At 51.5% G+C, this 19,765-nt stretch overlaps 1 protein-coding gene across 35 annotated transcripts in view; it reads left to right on the top strand.

Annotated features, from left to right (window-relative positions):
* Positions 1 to 19,155, top strand: part of MTMR14 (myotubularin related protein 14) — a 50,151-nt gene extending 30,996 nt beyond the window's left edge. For 12 of the 35 annotated variants that reach the window (XM_069476072.1, XM_069476076.1, XM_069476099.1 and 9 more), the window contains 8 exons: positions 1,510 to 1,576; positions 2,659 to 2,744; positions 3,030 to 3,106; positions 3,353 to 3,389; positions 5,790 to 5,860; positions 6,645 to 6,703; positions 6,877 to 7,015; positions 18,574 to 19,155. In XM_069476072.1, coding sequence (XP_069332173.1) covers positions 1,510 to 1,576; positions 2,659 to 2,744; positions 3,030 to 3,106; positions 3,353 to 3,389; positions 5,790 to 5,860; positions 6,645 to 6,703; positions 6,877 to 7,015; positions 18,574 to 18,757 — 720 coding nt within the window. In that variant the 3' untranslated portion in view covers positions 18,758 to 19,155. Of the gene's footprint in view, positions 1 to 1,509; positions 1,577 to 2,658; positions 2,745 to 3,029; positions 3,107 to 3,352; positions 3,390 to 5,789; positions 5,861 to 6,644; positions 6,704 to 6,876; positions 7,016 to 7,751; positions 7,932 to 15,308; positions 15,465 to 18,573 lie in introns of all 35 variants that reach the window. The other 23 variants (XM_069476068.1, XM_069476070.1, XM_069476096.1 and 20 more) reach the window with 4 other exon arrangements.
* The last annotated feature ends 610 nt before the right edge of the window (positions 19,156 to 19,765 follow it).

Here is a 19,765-nt window from a genome sequence, read left to right on the forward strand (position 1 = left end):
TGAGAATCAGAGGTAAGTCTCGATTTTAACACATCTCCCAGGGCCTCCTCATTCAGCAGTCCCCGCAGACTGACTTACTCTGGTATTGTAGGAAACGTCCCTAGAGTGTAGCGTATGACTGAGAACATGAACTTTGAGTCTGGCAGGCTGGCTTCATCCCTCAGCTCAGCTGTAACCTTGGGCCTCTCCCAACTCAGCCCTCCCCAGCCGTAGCTTCTCCCAGCACTGGGAACTTGCTGCTCCTCCCTTGTTGTCAAGCATTTCCTTCAGAGAGCCACCATGGTTGCTGGTGGTCCGCGCAGCTCTCCAGTCCTTTGTGGGCCTCTGCTCTCCCTTGGCTGCTGCAGTCTTCGCCCAGCCCTCACAGGGCTTCGTGTTGCATGGCCCTCACTCCCTCTCCCGCTCTTCCTCACCCCGTGAGAATCACAGCTCTCGGGAAATCTAGCGACATGTTAAGCCAGATGAGTTGTGAGACCCCTTGTGCTACCACTGATAATGACTTTATTAGTGCAGCACTGCTGCAGCTGTCTCTGGAGCCACCGAAAGTGGGTCAGAACTCTCTGGGCGCTGTGGGAGGGTCAGGTAAATGAGCCTGTTTTAAATTCCTGGGAAAACCATTCCAATTACAGGTGCTGTCTTCCCCTTCCCCCGGGAAGTGCTCTCTTGCTGGCATGAGCCGCCCTCTCTGCACAGCTCCAGACGCGGATAAGCAATTGTGTCTTAAGAGAACAGAGGCTGCCCCGAGCTAGGAAAAAGGGCACCACAGAACTAGGTCAGGCCCCTCCATGGAATTCCAGGTTCTGAGGGGCCTGTGTCTCAGAGTGTCTGGTCTAGACCTTTTACTTGGGCTAGAACAGAGATTCTAATCTCTTTATGGCTTTTGCTTATTTTCCATTTCCTACCTCATGGGCCTCCTGTTTGAAGATTTTGTCTGCCAAACAGGCTTTATTTATTATTCATCAAAAGACAGTATACAGCGAATAGCAATAAAGCAAATGAAGCGTGTTTGACAAGAAGGTTGATATTTTAGTTGGTTTCTGTGATATGATGGCAGGTGACAGAGTGAATCTTTCCAGTTGGCCATTTAGAGACATTGGCCACAGGTTCGGGGCTCCTTGTTTACCTTCATTGACTCCCACAGGATAGCCATACCAGGAGCCCAGGGCTTAGAGGGCTAATGTGCAGTTGCTTAACAGCTGCTGCTAAAGGCTGTGGGTCGCCCAGGCCTCTGCATCCCTTCCTTCCTCACCCTCACATGCGTGAGATCACACTGAGTGGGGGTCCACGGGTGGAGGGTGCAAGGAGAGGTGGAATGACTGTCAGACTGTCATCCTCAGAGGAGGATGACTATCTTGGATTATCTGGGATTTGAGACCTGTGGCCTGTGATCAGGAGCCTTGTGTACTTGTCCTAGAATAACTCTTGGCATTTTAATTTTAAATACTTTAAATTTCAAGTCTGAGTTAATATCTATTCCTGGATCTCTTTTTTTCCTGTCTTCCCCAACAGAGTTGGGACCTGGTGCAACAAACACAAAACTACCTGAAATTGCTGCTTTCCATAGTTAATAGCGATGGTGAGTCTGTCCCTTCTGGAACCCTCAAGCCACCATATCTTCTGGATGTTCCCAGTTTGTTACACTCTGACTGTGTATTTGTTGGGGTCACACATCTACATTTTACTCTGTGGGAGAGGGATTGGGGGAGTTCCTAGAATCCTACAGGCTGTGTGGGACTTGGTCCATTGGTAGGTTTATTCCATGTCCTCAAAACACTGGAAACAATTAAGAACTCATCACCATCTGAGCCACACAGGGTGTTTTCAGCATGGGCTCAGCTTTGCATGTCAGCATCGTGTGTGAGGCCAAGATGGGCCTCTGAATTCAGAAAGGTGACACTTGAGGTGAATCCCACAAAGGGTGTGCATGCTGGCACGTCGCCCAGTCAGTTTGCTATTGTGACTGGATGGGCCTGTACTGCCCAGTATCTCTATGGCGGACTGACTCCTAACTCCTTGGAGGCAGTCAGGACTCCTGTGGGGTTGCACTTGCTCAAACAGGTGGAAATGTATTGGCTCAGGTAACCAAGAGGACCTAAGAGCAGTAAGTCCCATGCTGGCCCCTGGAGCTAGGCATTGGTTCTCAAGCTGGGGCAGCACTGCCCTTCAAAGGCCTTTGGGAAATGTGTGTGTGGAGTGTTGGCTGTTGCAGGAATTAAGGAGGTGGGAAAGGTACTGCTAGCATATGGTGACTGTTGGCCAAGGATACTAAACATCCTGCAATTCCTATAGCCCTGTGCAGTGAAGAATTTTCCCACCCCCAAAATACTTGCAGTGTCCCACTGAGAAATAGAGTAGGGACATGTAGTCAGCCCCACCTAAATGACCTGGGCAGAGTGGAATGTCCAGGCTGGACTGCTTCCCCAGAAGTACCCTGAGAACTGTGTAGCCAGAAGAAAGAGGAGATGCTACAAAGACATGCTCACCACTCACCCCTTTCTGGGACTAGGTTGGAGAAAAGCCTTGGGGGGCCCCACTAGGGAAGAGGGAGGCTAGGGGTGGCCTGGCCCCCTCACACCAGGACAGGGTGGTGGCACTTCCTTGCTCATCAGCCTGTGTCTGGTTCTCTCCTGGGTGTTGTGTCCTGTGCGTCTGGAGTAGATGACAGCGGGCTGCTGGTACACTGTATCTCAGGCTGGGATCGGACCCCTCTCTTCATCTCCCTGCTACGCCTTTCCTTGTGGGCTGTAAGTACTAATGGGCTGGGCCGTGGGGTCAGGGAGCATTCAGAGGCCCCTACCAAACTCTACTCCTTGGATACATTAGGATTTTCTCTAGAACGCAGAGAAGGTTTGGGGTGAGGGACCCAGACACCCAGAGCAGATGTTTTGTTTAACCCTCTTGTTGGGGTTGTTGGTCACCCTGCGTTGTCACTGGGTCTGGTTGTGGTTCAGCTCCTAGGGTGAGGAGAGGATTTAGTCATGGAGGAAGCAGCTTTCTGATCTTGCTGCATCTCCTGTGGTCTCTTCCAGGATGGGCTCATCCACACATCCCTGAAGCCTGCTGAGATCCTTTACCTAACTGTGGCCTATGACTGGTTCCTCTTTGGGTAAGCTTTTGAGGAATGTCAGGTTTGGGGGCGGGACCATGCCTTGGTAACTGTTGGTGTGAGTGGTGTGGTGGCTCTCACAGAGGTTGAAGGTCAGGAGAGTCCCACCCCTTGGGAAGGACTGAAACTACTGATCAGGCCCCACCTCACACACTGGTGCTGAGGACAGTACCTGGTGACCCAGGCCCCCTTGGTCCACTCGTCTTGGCGCCGCTCACTTTGACCTCCTTGCCCTCCTCTTTTCAGGCACATGTTGGTAGATCGGCTAAGCAAAGGAGAGGAGGTGAGTACTGCACAGTCTGTGAGCATACAACTCAGGGCTGACAAGAGGGACAGAGTGACAGTCTGTCTAGTTTCCATACGTTGGGGGCAGCTCCCTGCCTGGGACGTGCTGGGAAGCAGCTGCCTGTCCTGTCCTCCTCAGGCAGCATGGCGGGAAAAGCGCCAGGCTAGTTCCCCATATGGGCCTCAGGATCCCATGCAGTAGAGAGAAAACGTGCCCATGTGCCTGTGCCAGCGGTTACGTGTCTGCCTTGGCTGCCTGTGACCTTCGTATGTCAGTTCTCCTCCCTTCTCAGGGTAGCCTTGTTTTCTGTGCTCAGCTCTGGAACCAGTTTATAACAAGTCCTTTTCTGTGCCGCTCATCCCTACAGCCAAAATGCTGAAGCACTTCCTGTTCCCTCCTCCCATCACATCCGCTCAGCCACTTTTCAACCCCAGGGCGAAGGCAGCAGAGTCCTGCCCTGAGGCTGCCTCAAGATCCCTTCCTTTCTGGGCACTGTTCAGGCTTGAACTTACGTAGCTACAACTTAGCTCTAATTTACAAAGGCTTATAAACCTGTACCTTAGCCCTCCTGTCTGGACACTGATCCTGCTTACCCTTCACATATAGTCAGCATCCTCTTCCTCCTCCCCACTGCCTTCTCCACACCCCCATCCCCTTTGGGGCTTCTCGCAGTCTTTGGTATGCCTGCTTTTCCGCATGCACTTATTGCCTGGATGACCTTGGGTGATACATTTGACCTTGAGTCTCCTGGAGCATGCTGCCTCACAGAGAATGAGTCCAGATGCCCAGCACGGAAGCCGTCCCACAGCCTTAGCTCTCTCTTCTATCCCACCCCACCCCCCCATCTTCCTGAAGCATCTTTCTCATCTTTCTCACCCTCCTGAGGCTGCTTCCTTCCTGGGCATCTTATCTCGCGCCTCCTCCTTTTGTTCCTCCGTCTCAGCTGCTCCTCTCCCCCTCCAAATCTCTTCTTCTGAGCACTTATCGCATCTGCCAGGGCTGCAGAGCTCATAAGCCTGTTCCTCAGAGGCCTCCGTGAACTCCGTCAGAGGCGGCAACTTTGCATTGAAAACAGTGCGTAAAGCCTCTTTGTAGCCTCATTTTGGGACTTTGCTGGAGCTGCAGGACATTCTGCCCTCCCCACAGTTTCCCTCCTCCCCCAAAGCAGGGCAGACTCTGCCTTCAGACACTCAGGGCAAAGGATGGAGCTGAGAGTGGGCTCTGAGTTCAGGCCCTTGACATCTCTCAGTATAAACAAGAGGGTCTCCTCAGCTGCAGGGTTGGTCTTCAGGGTGTGGGCTTTTCTCTTACCCCCACCAAACGTTCCAGACACTGATGCTTTAAAAAAAAAAAACAGAAAAACTCTAGGCCTATTAAACATCGCTCTGTCACCCCTCTCTTGCCTTTGAGGTTTGAAGAACACATTAGCATATTAAAAACTAAAAAGTCTGTGGTGAAAACACCTATTTAATTTTATGTAACATACCATTTTCATACGACCTGACCTGGGCAACCTCCTCCTTCCCCCCTGCCCCTGGATTTTTTTTTTTTTTATTTCAGCATATTGTGGGGGTGTAAAAGTTTAGATTACGTATATTGCGAGTCAGAGCTTCCCCCTCCTTTTTTGAGGGACTTCTGGGGCTCTGTGGGTGCCGCCGTGTGGGCGTTTCTCTGGGGGAGGGGATCATGGACCACACCTTTGGGAATCATTGGGGGTTGGTTTACAAACTTCAGATACTGAAGCCCCAGGTGAACTTCGTGGAGGCCACTGGGATAGGGCTGGAAGGGAGAGGATTTGCTCATGGTGGTGGGAGTGTGGCTGGAGGTCAGGAGCCTCCCGCCTGTGCCCACCTCAGACTTAAGGCCCGACCTGCATAGCTCCTGAGGAAGGCAGGCTCTGGGTCAGACCGTGGCTGCCCCACCCCAGTTCTGAACCACTGTTGGTGGGCACCTCTCCCCCAAAATGTGATCCCCTTCCCTTCCACTGTGTTCCTGATTTGTCCATTAATCTCGCTGCCCCCAAACCATCTCTTTCCCAGCTGTCCTCCTGTGTTAGCCCTGGGGTTCTTAGAAGAGGACTAGGGAGAAGATACTGTTCTCTTTATCCTTTTAACAGCTCAGGAACACATCTTGAATTTGACGATGGTTTGAAAAATCACTGGCTTAACCTCTTGCATTCCCGGAAGGAAACACACCCCTTCCTTCCATGCCCAGCCCTAGGCATCTGCCAGGCCCTGCCAAGCCTCTGCCTCCTTCACCACTTACAGACACGAATGTCCAGCAGAGGGACTGACCAGAGCAGCTGGCGCCATCTCTCCCAGGGGTTCTGCCACTTCAGTCTTCTCTCTGGAGAAAGCCGTCTTCTCATTGCGCACTGCATTTTGGTCTCTCCTTCAGATTTTCTTCTTCTGCTTCAATTTTTTGAAGCATATCACCTCTGAGGAGTTCTCTGCTCTGAAGATTCAGAGGTAAGCAGAGGCCTGCGGCTCTCGTGCTGGGGCAGGGGTGGCTCCACAGCAGACGGAGGCTCGCCACCTCGTTCCTGCCCTGCTTCCCTGCATGGTGGCAGGCTGGCACTCCTCCCTGCTTTCCCTCTGAGGCCAGGGTACGGGTCCCTGGTGAGGGCTACTGCTGAAGGCCTTCTATGGGGGGGGAGTCCGTGTTGGGGTCAGCCTCGAGTTTCATTAGCAGAAAGGCTTTGGGATGGATGAGTGGTCTCTGATGACTGAGAGAGCAGAGTATGTTGCTGCAGGGAGAAGCCAACCCAAGGACAGGAGGACTCCCAGCTCCCCATGCCCCCGAGCTGATTGTTGCCCTCCCTGGACTACTGCAGAAGGCATATCTGCATACCATGCAGCCCACCACAGTGGAGCAGGAGTCTGCTTCCAGCCTGGGAAATACAGGAGTTTTGGCTGGCAACTGCCTTAGGACCCCTGTGAGAGTTAGTGTCTTTCCTGAGTTCATTTCCCATCGTAATCCAAGCTCCACGCATGTTGGGCCAGACTTGAACTCTCAGGGCGATAAGGAGAAGGCAGGCTTTGCTAGCCTCAGAAATCTGCACCTATATATTAGACAGAACTAGGTGGGGTGGGTCCCAGAAGTGGGTCTGGCATTTCGCAACACTGTTTAGTTTGGACCTGTCTCATGAGGTACCAGTGAGTTGGAGCTGCTTTCCAGGGCAGGTGGGGTTGGAGGGGAACAATGGAGACGCCAGCTAGATCTGGAATTCACGACTCTGGGTTCCCTTTGCAGGAGGAAGAGTTTGCCAGCCCGGGATGCAGGCTTCACCCTAGAAGATATCTGCATGCTGAGTGAGTACTGAATCCCAGCAGATTTCCTTTCCACTGCACATCTTTCTAAGTGTGGATCACATAGGAACTGTTTGTTCTAGAAGCCTTTTTTTCCAGCTTTATGGTATGGAAGAGGTGGGGGGCCAGTAGTGGGAGAAGTTAACGTGCTGACCAATGGTACTGTCTTCTTTCAGGACGAAAGGACCGTGGCAGCACTACCAGCCTTGGCAGTGATTTCTCCCTGGTCATGGAGAGCTCCCCGGGAGCTACTGGGAGCTTCACCTACGAGGCTGTGGAGCTGGTCCCAGCAGGAGCACAGACTCAGGCAGCTTGGTGAGGGGCCAGACTGGGACCAAGGTCACTCACAGCTCTGGCCCAGGGCCATCAGCACCAGGGAGCCAGGCTAGAGCCCCAAGAACAAAGGGGGCCCCTGCCAGAAGGCCTGAGAGCACAGCTCCATGCTCCTGCTGTCTCTCCTGGGCCTTGGAAGCCAGCCATCTGGTTGGTGAAGGGCACTGCCTGTGGTGGCCCAGGAGCATAAAGGGCTGGGGCTCCCTGTGGGATGAAGAAGTGCTGTGCAGACAGGGCAGGGGCTGGGGGAGGCTGGTATTAAAGGAGCTTCCTTATACTGTTTGCCTGGGTAGTAGGGGGCCAGTTTGGAAAAAGAAAAAAGGTGAATGTAAGATGATTAGGAATTGGGAACTTGTGTGAGGATCAACCTCTTTGAAAATCTGATGAAATCTGAGACCCAGATGACCTCCCTAGATAAATGGCTCAAGATTTTGCATAACACATGGGAGGGGGGCTAGTTACTGAACGATTAGTTAAGAGTCACTTTCTAGCATGTACTCTGAGGCCAGTAGGCCAGTGTAGTTTGGATGCCACAGTCCCTCCATAAAGATCCAGCCATTGCTGCCCATGGCCCTGAGCCTGAGTGTTGTGCCCACTCCCATGTGGCATTTTCACAGTTGAAGTAAGTAAAAGGCTGAGCCCTGAGATTCAGTAAGGGTGGGCAGAGGGCTTGCCTGTGGTGGCCCCTTGGCTGACAGCCCTGCTCTTTTTGCTGCAGGAGGAAAAGTCACTCATCCTCTCCACAGAGTGTGCTCTGGAACCGGCCACAACCTTCAGAGGACCGCCTGCCTTCCCACCAGGGGCTGGTGGAAGCCAAGTCTTCCAGCTCCTCATCCTCAAACCATTCTGACAACTTTTTCAGGATGGGTAGCAGTCCCCTGGAGGTCCCCAAACCCAGGTGAGGAGCTCCACACCCTTGCCCATGGAGGTGTTTAGCTCTCCTTCTTAACAAGGCTGGAGGGTGGGGTTCCAGCACCTGAGCTAGTGTGTCAGGATGGGGTTCCTTGGCATGTGTCCTGGTGGGCACTGTACCTAGGAGACCAGAGGAGATCAACCAGCTTGCAGGCCCACGTTTGGAGGGTGGGTTAGTGTTCAGGAACAAAGCAGGGCTGGTTTGTATAGTGGCTTGAAACTCCTTTCTGGAGCCCTTGCAGAATCCAGGGGAATCCAGAAAAGTGTAGTGGTTATGGTATGACGGGTGGGGAGTCGAGGCTGCCTCCACTTGTCACATCCCAGCCCCCTGTGGATCTCACATTGTGACTGAAGAGGCGGATCTGGATTCTGAGTCCCTTCTGGCTCTCACAGTCCATGTCCAAATTGGTAGGGCAGTGAGAACATACAATAGAGAGCTAGGCCAATGTGTGCAGCTGGGGCAAACCATGCGTGGCTCCATGCACCTTGAAAACGAGCAGCTCAGCCAGGATGGATGTGCCAGGAGCACGGCGGAGTGTGCTGCAGGAATGGTGTTCCCTAGAGCAGGTTAAAGCTGAGCACTGGGCTGGAGGCTTAGGATTGGAAGGTGGTCTGACACTTGGGGAAAGCACTTCCTAGCTGCTGTACCACTTTTTCCATTTTGTACCCCCAAGGAAAGAATCCTCTGACTTGCTTTGTTTTCTAAAGGTTTGATAATGTCTAGCCCTTCTAGAGAGAACAAAGCAGTGTGTGACTTACAAGGGCCTTAGTAAGTTCCAGGGAGAAAGGGCATTTAAAAGAATGGGCATGAGTTTTAGAGTCTATCCCAGATTCCAGCTCAGCTCTGCCACATGTCCGCATGCTCTGGGACTCAGTTTCCTCCTTGGTAACAGGCCTGTCACAAGGAAAAACCTTTTGAAACTTCTGGAAACAACCTCCCATCATTATCCTCTGGTTTTTCTCTGGGCAAAGCAGGCAATGGAGGAAGATGGGAAGAGCAGCCCCTGCACGTAGGCAGAGCAGATAAGCTGTGGGTGTGTAGGAGCTTCAGACTGCACTGTGCAGAGGGCTCCTGTGCGCTCACCTCTGCAGGTGAGCCCTCCAACTCAGAACACTGTCTTTGAGTGCCAGAACTGAGTCTGTTAACCAAGACCACAAGCCCTTGGTCCCAAGGGGAGGTTTGGTGGATGTGGCTAGGCAGAGACAGTGCCAGGCAGACAAGCCATGTGCCTGTGCTTGTTCCCGTTTTCTGGGTGGGGCTGGCGTGCATGCCCACTGCCGTGCCACCCTTGTCTGCACTTGGTTATCTCCAGGGCTGCAGTGGCTCTGCGTGACCCTCGCGCTTCTGGGCTGTGGCTCTTGCTCTTGGTCTTTGCCTCTTTTTCTGCCCGTGCAGAGTTGCTGACAGCTAGGAAGGAAACCAGAAGATTCCCCTTGTCCTCTGGGTCTTACCTTTCCAGACTGCTGGGAGCTCCTATGCTGAGGCAGCATTCCATCACCCTTCCCACACGCTAGCTTTCTGTCGTCCCCTTCCACCTGCCAAAAGACCCCACTTTCCTGTCTTGTGATAGTTTCCCTCAATCTCACTGGTGAATTTCTGCTTGCATCAAGTGGCTCAGACTCATAATAGCTGGTCCAGGGTGGCCACCAAGGCCTCTCTCTCAGGAGGCTAGGGAGAGTTGGGGGTGTGCTCCTGGCCTCAAAGCCCTGTGTCCTGGGGCCTGGCCAAGGCTGAGATAGCTGGACCAAAGTGGGTGCGAGGGGAGCTGCTGTGGGGTGTTAGATCCTTCTGCTAGTCTGTTCTGGGGATGCCTGCCTGGAGCCAGGCTGGGCTAGCCAGCGGACGGGGTTCTTCTGAAGTGGATGCCTGTTTGCCAGGGTTTTGAAAGTCTAGATTATTCAGATTTGGAACATTCTAATTATGCATTTCCATTAACATTAAAATTAATTTAGTCTCTTTTATCTTAAAGTGCCTGAGGGATCCTGTCATTACCATCCCTGCCTCTTAGGTAACAATAGCCAATCAGGTCTTTAATGTAGAAGGAGAAACTGTATGAAAAGAAACCCTTTAGTAAAGCTATCTGTGGCAGCCAAAATTCCCCTCATAATATGAATTCTCTGGGTTTAATATGCTCCAAATTCTATAAGCATAACACTTTTAAAGCCAGACTTCCCTGCGAAAGGGATCCATGAAGCTTTGTTCAAAGTTAAGTAGAAGGTGTTGGCAGGTTAGGAAGAAAGTTCTGTGGGGTGCTGATTCTTACCAGTCCCATACCTTTCACTGGGAAGACTCGTGGCCTTTTAGCATTGTTAGCTATTACTGCAGCTGCTTCCGATTGAGCTGTGTTTCTGGACCATTAGGATATCTCTCATCAGCTCAGGGCTGAGGGCTGGGAAGGGGGAGGAACAATGCTTTAAGCTCACTTGCCTTCCCAGGCCCTATTCAGTGTGTCGGTCAGCTCTGCATGGCCTTGGTCTCTGCTCTGGAGTCAGACAGCGTTTAGGGGCAGGAGGTTTGCTAGCACAGCATTGTCCATGCCTAAGGAAGGATGGTGCCACCATGAGCCCAGCTTGAAGCCAAGCTGCCTGAAGAGCAGATGAACTTGGCTGAGGGATACCCAACAGCCTGGTTGAATAGCTAAGTAGCAACACAGGAACCAACCTTTGCTGTTTAATTAGCTGCTCTTGCCCTAACCACCACCACCTGCCAACTGCTTGTTATGAGCAGTGATCTCTGTTCCAAGCCGTCTTTATGAGGCAGAGAAGCTAAACAATTTTCTGTAGCACGGGGGGTTTCCATCCCATGTTTGATATATTCTTGCATGGGGCCACAGCTCCAGAGCTGGCATGAGTGGTGAGAAGTCTAAAGGCACTGCCAGCTTGAGACCTGGAAGAGAAAACATGGAGCCCTGAAAGATTTCTCTTGGGGCTGCCACAAGAACACAGAGGTCCCTGGTTGAGTTACGTGCACACCCATGCAATGTTTAAAAGGCCAGGCTGAGGGAGGCCCCATTCCTGATGGTGGTCACTCAAGCAGAGGCCATGGGGCCATCATGTGGAAGCATTCGAGGTAGGCTTGGTGATGGGAGGTGGGGTAAGTTTGGATTAGGTGACATCTAGGCCTCCTCAAAACCTAGGATGCTAAATAGTGGCTCAGACAGTAACTACCTGTGTGATCTCAGACATGTCACTTGATGAGTGTGGGTTTCCATTTTCTTATCTGTGTGATCAGAGGCAACTCCAAGGTCCTTCCTAGCTGTGCACCTTCAAGCTTTCTATGTCAGCCTTGTCAGATGCTTTCAAGTGAAAGTAACAGAAAACACATCTCAAACTGGTTTAAACAATAAAGGAAAACTATTTACAGTCAGCCCTCAGTATCTGTATGTTTCCTATCTGTGGATTCAACCAACTGTGGATCGAAAAAATATTCAAAATAACAGTACAACAGTAAAAAGTGATACAAATTTTAAAATACAGTATATCAACTATTTACATAGCATTACTTTGTATTAGGTTATCTAGCCATGGCTTAAAGTATATGGGAGCATATGTGTGGGTTATGTACAAATACAGTTCACCCTTGAAGAACATGAGACTTAGGGGCATCAACCCCCATGCGGTAAAAAATCCACATACAAGTTTTGACTCCCCCAAAACTTACAGCCTACTGTTGACCAGAAGCCTTACTGATAACATAAACAGTCGGTTAACACATTTTGTATGTTATATGGGTTGAAGGCTACATTTGACAATAAAGTAAGCTAGAGAAAAGACAATATTAAAGAGAATACATTTACTACTTGTTAAGTGGAAGTGGATCATCATTAAGGTCTTCATCCTCATCTTCATGTTAAGTAGGCAGAGGAGGAAGAAAAGGGGTTGGTCTTGCTGTCACAGGGGTGGCAGAGGTGGAAGAAAATCCACATGTAAGTGGACACGTGTAGTTCAAACCAATATTCAAGGATCAACTGCACTACACCATTTTATATAAGGGACTTGAGCATCTGGGGATTTTGTTATCTGTGAGGGAGTCCTGGAGCCAATCCCCTGTGGATTCTGAGGGACAGTATGGAAAAGTCCAGTGGAACATCAGCCTTCAGGTGCAGCCTGAGCAAGGTTCTAGCTCCATTTCCCTGTGGCTCCTTCCACATGCCTGCTTTGTTCTCTGGCCAGCTTCCCTGATAGTGGCAAAATGGCTGACAGCAGCTCCTGGATGACAGCCTGCTTCCTTGCTCGCATCCACGGGTCACAGGAATGTCTCTTTTTCCAGTCATGGATTGGAAGCTTTGTGCTTTACTCCATTTGGAGGTTATGTGCCCTTCCTTGAGGCCCCCACCACTTATCAGGCAGGAAGATCCGTGCACTATCAGCTGGGGCCTTGGTCTAACCTGGGTTTTAGTCACAGCTTTGCTACTTCTAGCTATGTGACTGGAAAAAATCATTTCCCTTCTGAGCTCAGTTATTTTATCCCATTTTTAAAGTGGGAATAATGATTCTGGTCCCCTATAAGTTTGGGTTTAAATGAGATAATGGAGCAAAATATCCTTTTCACAAATGCTCAATAAACTGTAGCTGTGGTTAAAGACCTGTCTTTTTCAGTCATTTATCTGAGGGCCTGTGGACCATGTCGGGGCACTAGAAGCTGGGTAGTAGAAGGCCAGGCCAGGCAACCCCACTCAGACCTGTTAATTCTTTTCTGGGTTCAGCCACCTCTGCTTGAATCAGAATTCTTGTACTGATTCAGAAAGGACTAAAGACACTTGCTCTGAGTCGGTCCTCAGCAGGGTGTCTGGCAGGAGGTGGCAGCCAGTGGGAGTTGCAGCTCTCCCAGCGCTGTGAAGAGGGGCCTGGCTGGGATCCAGCTAAGGAAGTGAAACATTGTGGAGAAACCACCCTCCTGGGAGTCCCAGCCCCTACCCAGGATGTGGACAGGTGACCTTTAAAATGTCAGCTCTGCTGCTCTCCATGTTTGAGGGGTTGCTTGGTCACGTGTTCTTTCCAGTCCTGTTAGTAGATGAGCATAGGAGGTGGAGCTCAGACCTCTATTTTTGCCGCTCTGTTTGCACTTAGGAGTACAGGGCAGAAGAGTTTGGGATCTTACTAAAGCTGGTTGAATTACCTGTCACCACAGACTGGAAGCTTTTTCCTTCCTTTCCATATGCAGTTGCAGGTCCTTACTCCTGGTGACTCTTACCTGTAGGTGTCCCCTCTAGCCAGCTAACCCAGGCTGGTATTTGTGATACCTCTCTGCTTAGCATGGCACCTTGCTCTCAAACCCAGGAGCTGAATGGTCACCGTGACCTGTTCTTTGACAAAGGCTTCAACTAGAAAGACTCAATTTGTAGACCGTGTGCTCACTCATACATCATACACCACCTTGAAAAATTCCAGGGTGCACAAAAGATGGCTATTCGCTGAGGTGCCTTCTGTGCCCTGGGATAATATACCCTGCTGCTATCTGTGTTTTCTCATCCATCTGACAGCTATTTTCTGGTTGCTCCAAATGCGTTTCTTGCCTGGTGTTATCTGCTGAGACACGGGGGAAGTAAGAGGAAATGCCTGGCCTAGGGAACCTGGAATCCTTGAGGGGAAGCCACCAGTAACTGCATCCCATTTGTCCTTTTTCCCTCAGTAATGTTATTCTTTGGCAGCCCTAGGGGAGGGGGTTTGGGGCATGAGAAGCTTCCCCATGTCCCTGGTCCCAGGAATGCCTCATCCTACCCAGCCTCCTCTAGTCCATTCCCTTGACATTCTGATTTTTAGCTGTTGTTTTCCCACAAACTGCTAAAACTGGAAAAGACATTTTACCCTACCGTTTGAACAATAGATGAGATTTGTGGAGCCAGGTTGCTCTGGCTGAAGGCCTGGCATGAGCTGGAGGAAGCACAGGGCAGCTTCTCCTGGGAAGATTTGTAGACTTTGATTTATAGACTGCCTGAGCCCGACCAAGTTTCTCCATCTAGAAACAAAGCAGTCCTGCTTTATTGGACCCTAGGGGCTTCCATCAGACCACATCCTGTTCTCATCCCTAGTGCCTCCCATCATACACTTTCTAGAGTTTAGCAGGAATGATGAATGTGGCAAGCCTCTGTGTTGCAGGGGGTTCCAATGCATGGCAGCCTTAACATAGAAAGCCATCTGTTTGCCTGGTCTCAAGGTGGCTCCGTTTCAGGACAAATCTGCAGTCATGCTTGGGTTTAAAAAATCTTCTTGCACTCCTGAGCTGTGGGATGTCAGGCAAGTGTCTTAACCTGTCTGGGCTCTGCCGTTTCCCCATCTGTAAGAGGGGGATCCTTAAAGATCATCAGAGCTGCAGTGCCTGGCCAGCCACACTCAGGTGGCAGCTGCTTGAGGATAAGACTGGCACAGTGACTAGTGGAGCTGGCATCTCGGACTAGGAGCCCTCGACACAGCCAGCTGAGTGGGTCAGGGTCAGTGAGCATTTTTCTCTGCTCCCCACCACCCACTCCTCACGCCTGTTTCTAGGTCCCCACCAGAACACCTTCCGCTGTTGTTGAACTAAAGAATAAAGGGTGAAGCATCAAAGATGTGACACCTCTGGTGACTGGGACCTGGGGTAGCTGATGGATGTCTCCCTACCTCCTCCCCTACCTCCTCTGGCTAGGCTGCTGCCCGGGACAGGGGAGGAGGTGGCAGCAGGTGCTTGCTAGTGCAACTTTCCTCCCTCCACACCACAGACCTCCGTCTGAGAAAGGCCTGGTGAAGCTGTCGGGTTGCCTGCCTGATTCATCCCTTCCCTCTGGGCATAGCTAGTGAGTTTGCTGGGTTGATGGTTCTGAATACAAACTATGGCGCCTTCCAGGCTCTGCAGAGGAAAGAGGGACCTCAGGGCTGTCAACCCCTCACTCTTCAATCTAGGTCACCACCCTCCATAGTCCCCAAGACACCTGTTCTGTCTTTTCTGTGACAGGACCTCTGGCCCCTGGGTTCTGCATTGCCCACCTTGCAAACCTGCATGTGGGTGATCCTGGCTGGGCGGAGGCAGCCTTGCTTCCTTTCTTTTGGTGCTGTTGAGGTTGTCCTTACAGCAATAGCCACCTGGACAGGCACACCCTTTGGTTCTGATTGGCATCTTATCGCCATGCTCTGCTCTTGTTCTTTTGCTCCTATCTGTGTGCACAAAGCACTGTCCTCACAGCTGAGCCTACCTCTTCTTTCTCAGTCACTAGTTATCCAGCTTTCTTTTTCTTTTCTATTCTTTTTACTTTTGGAGAAAGTGGTTGACAGCAGAACCTTACGGCTCTGACCCAGGGCCACTGTGACGCCCCCGCCCGCCAGCCTCCCTGTCAGGCATATGACTGACTGACTGCATCATCTCCCCTCTCTCTCCTCTCTGACCCAGATCAGTGGACCATTCCCTGCCCGGATCCTCTCTCTCCACAGACTTTGGCAGCTGGCAGATGGTAACGGGCTGTGGCAGTATTCAGGAACGGGCTGTCCTGCACACAGACTCCTCTCTCCCTTTCAGCTTCCCGGATGAGCTCCCTAACAGTTGTCTGTAAGTGTCTTGCTTGAGAAGGCAGGATGCTCCCCTGCCCATACGAAAAGCTGGTGAGCACTCGGGAGTGCTGGTTAGGAATGAGGCAGGAGCTGGCCTGGGATCCCCGCGCCTCCACTCTCTCAGCTGCTGGACCACTGCGGTATGAAGCGGGCCTGTGGGCTGGTCAGGAAGTACATTGGAGTGTGTTCATTCTCCCCGGTCTCTAAAACCTGTCCATGGGTGTCTCGGGTGTACCCTAAGGGAAAGCTGGCTGGATTATAACTATAGAAGATTCTATTTTTGTACAAGCCTTTGCCTGACATGAGAATCCTTTGAAAGCAGAACAGTGGGATAGTGAAGGTGGGTGTATGGTGGAGGCCAGAGCCAGAATGGTGCTGGGTTAGCCTGAAGCTATGCTCCTTCTGAGCAGAACCAAGGGCTACTTGCTATCCCCGCCTCCCTTGTCTTCTGCTTTTGCTCTGGGCAGGAGCGAGAATTGGATGGGAATACTAAACCCACACCTATGAAACCCTCTTCTTCCAAGGCTCCAATGCTGGGCTTCCAGCTCTTGTAGTACATCTGTCTGACTTAAGCAGCTGCTTCTGGGGAAGCACCTGCCCCCTGTCTGCTCTGCCACTTCATGGATGTCAGGCAGGGAAGAGCCTCCGGTTGCCTGGGAAGGAGGGCCTGTTCCTCAGATGATGTGCCTGAGGGAGCCCCTCAGCTAGCCTTCCTTTCACCTCCACACCATGGGCTAGATGAACTTCAGATGCTGGGGACTCATCCCCGCCACCAGCACCAGAATCTAGCTCATACCCACCAACGCTGACAGGTTGAAGGCAAGGTGCCTGGGGGAGTCAGGAAGAAAAGAGGGCCCTGGATTCCCAGCTGAGGGCAGACAGGGGCGGGCCAGACCTTGGAATTCCAGGATGGCACAGGCTGATGGCACGGGTCCTGTTCCTGCAGCTGGAAAGTCACCAAAAGGCTTCTGAAGCCACTGTGTCCAGCACAGCCTCTTCTGCAGCCAAACCCCTAGGCCAGAAACAAGATCTCTTAGATTATTGAAGGATAAAAAAAAAAAAATTATACCTGTCTGTAGGGACTTCCTACTTCAGCCAAACTTGCCAAAGAGCCCTCAGTGGAGGAAACACAGACCTTCTTGCCCCTGCTTGATGGCTCCGCTCACTCATCTGGGGTCAGCCACTGGAACAGGCAACTCCAGCCCCAGGTCACCCAGCCCAGAACCTACAATTTAGGCCCCACGCAGCACTCTGAGCTCCTATCCAGCCCTCCAGTTCTGGGTGGTTCCCAGAGAAGGGCTGGATTCTGTATGATCTCAAGGCCTCCAAGATTGCAGGATGGGGTCAGGGTTAACTCCTGGTGAAGTCTCACAGCATGTGGGTGTAGCACTTGGACTTCGTTATCAGAGAAACTTAAGTCTAAATCCTAGCTGCTCTGCTCACCAGGTGTGTCTTGGGGTGTCAGCCTTCACTTTTCTGAGCCTGTTGTCTCTTGAGAAAGAGTGGCACTACAGTAGCTCCATTGCCTGCTGTGTGTCCTCAAATGGATCATGTATCCTCTCTGGGCTCCAGTTTTCTTGTCTCCAGATAGGTTGTGGTCTCTGCCCCTTCTGCCTCTCAGAAATGGGGGGTTGAGGGGAGTGAGAATCGTGTGTGGACCTTTGGATGTTCCCTGTGAATACAAACTACGTGTCTGTTTTTCCCATTTGTGCTATAATGAGAAGCAGAGGGAAGTACACATGGCCTTTGGCCTGTGTGAAACCTAATTAGAAAGTAAAGAAGACCTAGGGCCACACGTCTCCCAAATGCCAGGAAAGACTTCAGGGTTGTTCATAGTATTGCAGGAATCCAATATCACCTCCATTTTCTTAGTGCTGCTGCGAGAGCTATTTGACTTTGCTTGGCCCCCGGAGCCTGCTGCTGGATTCTCACACGTATCACTCCCACCAGTCTACTTCACTGGGGTCCTGTCTGTCCTGCCCATACTTGCCCTGGGACTGTCATTTATCATCAGACCTCCATCTGCTCCTCCGAGCCCTGGGTGCAAGTCATCTGGGTGTGGGAATTGGGTACACTTGTGCTGCCTCTGATGAATTCCGGGGAGGGATTGCCCAGGGATTGGTTACTTGGGAGGAAATTTGGAGTAAGTTAGTGGTCACGGCTAGTCTCAGTGCTTAGGTGGATGGGAATGTGAGGGCTCATGTCATGTAGGTCTGTGACCCCTGGAGAAGGGCCCTCCAGGGGACTATCAGAGGGAACACCATGTGAGTAGCTGACCTTTGAGTACAGAGGTTGGGTGTAACCAACACCTTGGGCCTCTTCGATTGAAGGCCCTTTGGGATGTCAAACAGCTGTGGAATTCGCACTTCGATAGGCCCAAGTTTGTGCACTTGTTCCCCTTCTTGACTTGTAATTCCAGGGTGAGGAGAGAAGAGGGGCTTCCATCTGTGATCAGTATCCATATAGGCCAGGGGAGGAAAAGGAGATGGAATCAGAACTCAAATCCTGTTGGAAAAGCCAACACCCTTTCAGCCATTTACCTGGAGACCACAGTGACCAGAGGTGCAGCTAGAGCCCTGGAGGTTTCCAGTGGGGGACCCTGGCCTTGCCGGGGTAGTCAGTGGGTTCTTCTAGGGCAAGAGTTTCTTCCCAATCTGCATCAAGTCCTGGCCTCAAGATTGAGGCCTTTCAACAGCCAAAGGCTGCTGCCCAATCTTAGGGGGTCTCCTTACTGTTAGGTATAAGACTTACGCCTCAGCTTATTCTTATAGAGGAATGGAAGCTGACAGCTGTTGGGGCAAATTCCCTCCTTCTTAGCTTCCCTCCTCCCCAGTCATCACAAAGATAGCTATTTTCCCAACAGAAAGGTCAGTGCCCTAATAACAGTTGATGTTCTGGGTGGAAGCAGCCTGAGGCCTGAAAGGAATAGTTTTAAGAGGCGTATAGTGCCAAATATTTGGGGCCTGAACCACAAGGATAGTATGACCACAGGACAGATGCTGGCCTTCTGCAGTCAGAAGCACAAGGATAAGAAGGGCGGAGTGAGGATGAGGATGCTGGATCCTATCCCAGGATAATGTCTTCATTGTTTTTCTCCCTCCACACAGGATTGCAGCCCTGAGCAATCGAGAGACTCGGCTCCAAGAGGTTCGCTCAGCCTTCTTGGCCACGTACAGCAGCACAGTGGGGCTTCGGGCAGTAGCTCCCAGTCCCTCTGGTGCCATCGGGGGTCTGCTGGAGCAATTCGCCCGTGGTGTTGGGCTCCGGGGCACCAGCAGTGGCACCTTGTGAAGCAGCCAGTGCATGATGGTTTCCTGCTCCTCTCTCACCTGAGCCTTTAGTGGAATCAAAGCCATGCCTGGCCGAGGGGTACTCCACGTCGGGGGAGATCTCACTCCCCCTTCTCCATCATGCACATGGCAGTCCCAAAGCTGAGCAAGGACAAGGACAAGGTTTTCCAACCCCCAGCCTCTTGACTGGTGACCACCACCCCCCGTCTTGTGGCTGCCACCTCCCACCCACCCCAGTCTTTGCCGGGATTCCCATCAACTCTCAGAACCGTGTGGAGGCCATGATTTCACGAAAGACCCTACCTCCTAATTCTTGTTTCCTGAGGAGGGGTCATCTGCACTGAGAATGAGGCAGTTTGACACAGATCACAAAATAAAATCAGTCCTTTTGAACAGCCACTCTCTTGCATCCTCATTTGGTTGCTGTCTTTCTGGATCAATTTGGAAAGTTCTCAATTGTCCTTTGTGGTGGACAAAGAGATTGTGGGGGGGAATGGTGAAACAGGAAGCAGACTGGAGACTTGGTTGTGTCTCTCAACTCTGGAGCTATGGTAGTCCCCTCAGTGAGATGAGAACAGGTACTCACGAGGCTTAGGGGTAGTGGTTCTCAGGCCCGAATGGGTCCGAGTCACCTAGGGAGCCTGTTTGTGCAAATTACAAGGACTGCCTGAAATTTAGGCTTAGAGTTGCAAGGATCTTCCTTTGGCTGGGGCTGGGGTTGAGGAGACCTGCATCTTTAACAGATTTTGCAGGCAGCAAAATCCTGGTACAGGTGACCTGCAGCCCTGCCCATGGTGAAGGGCCTGGTTTCTGAAGCTTGGGAGATAGCAGTTGGTGCACATGTGTGGTGGGGGAGGGCCTGGCTGAGCACCAGCCTCTTCTACAGTATGACCTGGAGTAGACTGTATCATGAGAGTGTGTCCTCATCTGTCTCACACCATGAAGTCATGAGAGTTCATGGGCAGAGGGCTTTACACAGTGCTTTAACAGCTACCACTTACTGATTTGA

The sequence above is a fragment of the Eulemur rufifrons genome, chromosome 7 (assembly GCF_041146395.1).
Source record: "Eulemur rufifrons isolate Redbay chromosome 7, OSU_ERuf_1, whole genome shotgun sequence".
NCBI lineage: Eukaryota > Metazoa > Chordata > Mammalia > Primates > Lemuridae > Eulemur > Eulemur rufifrons.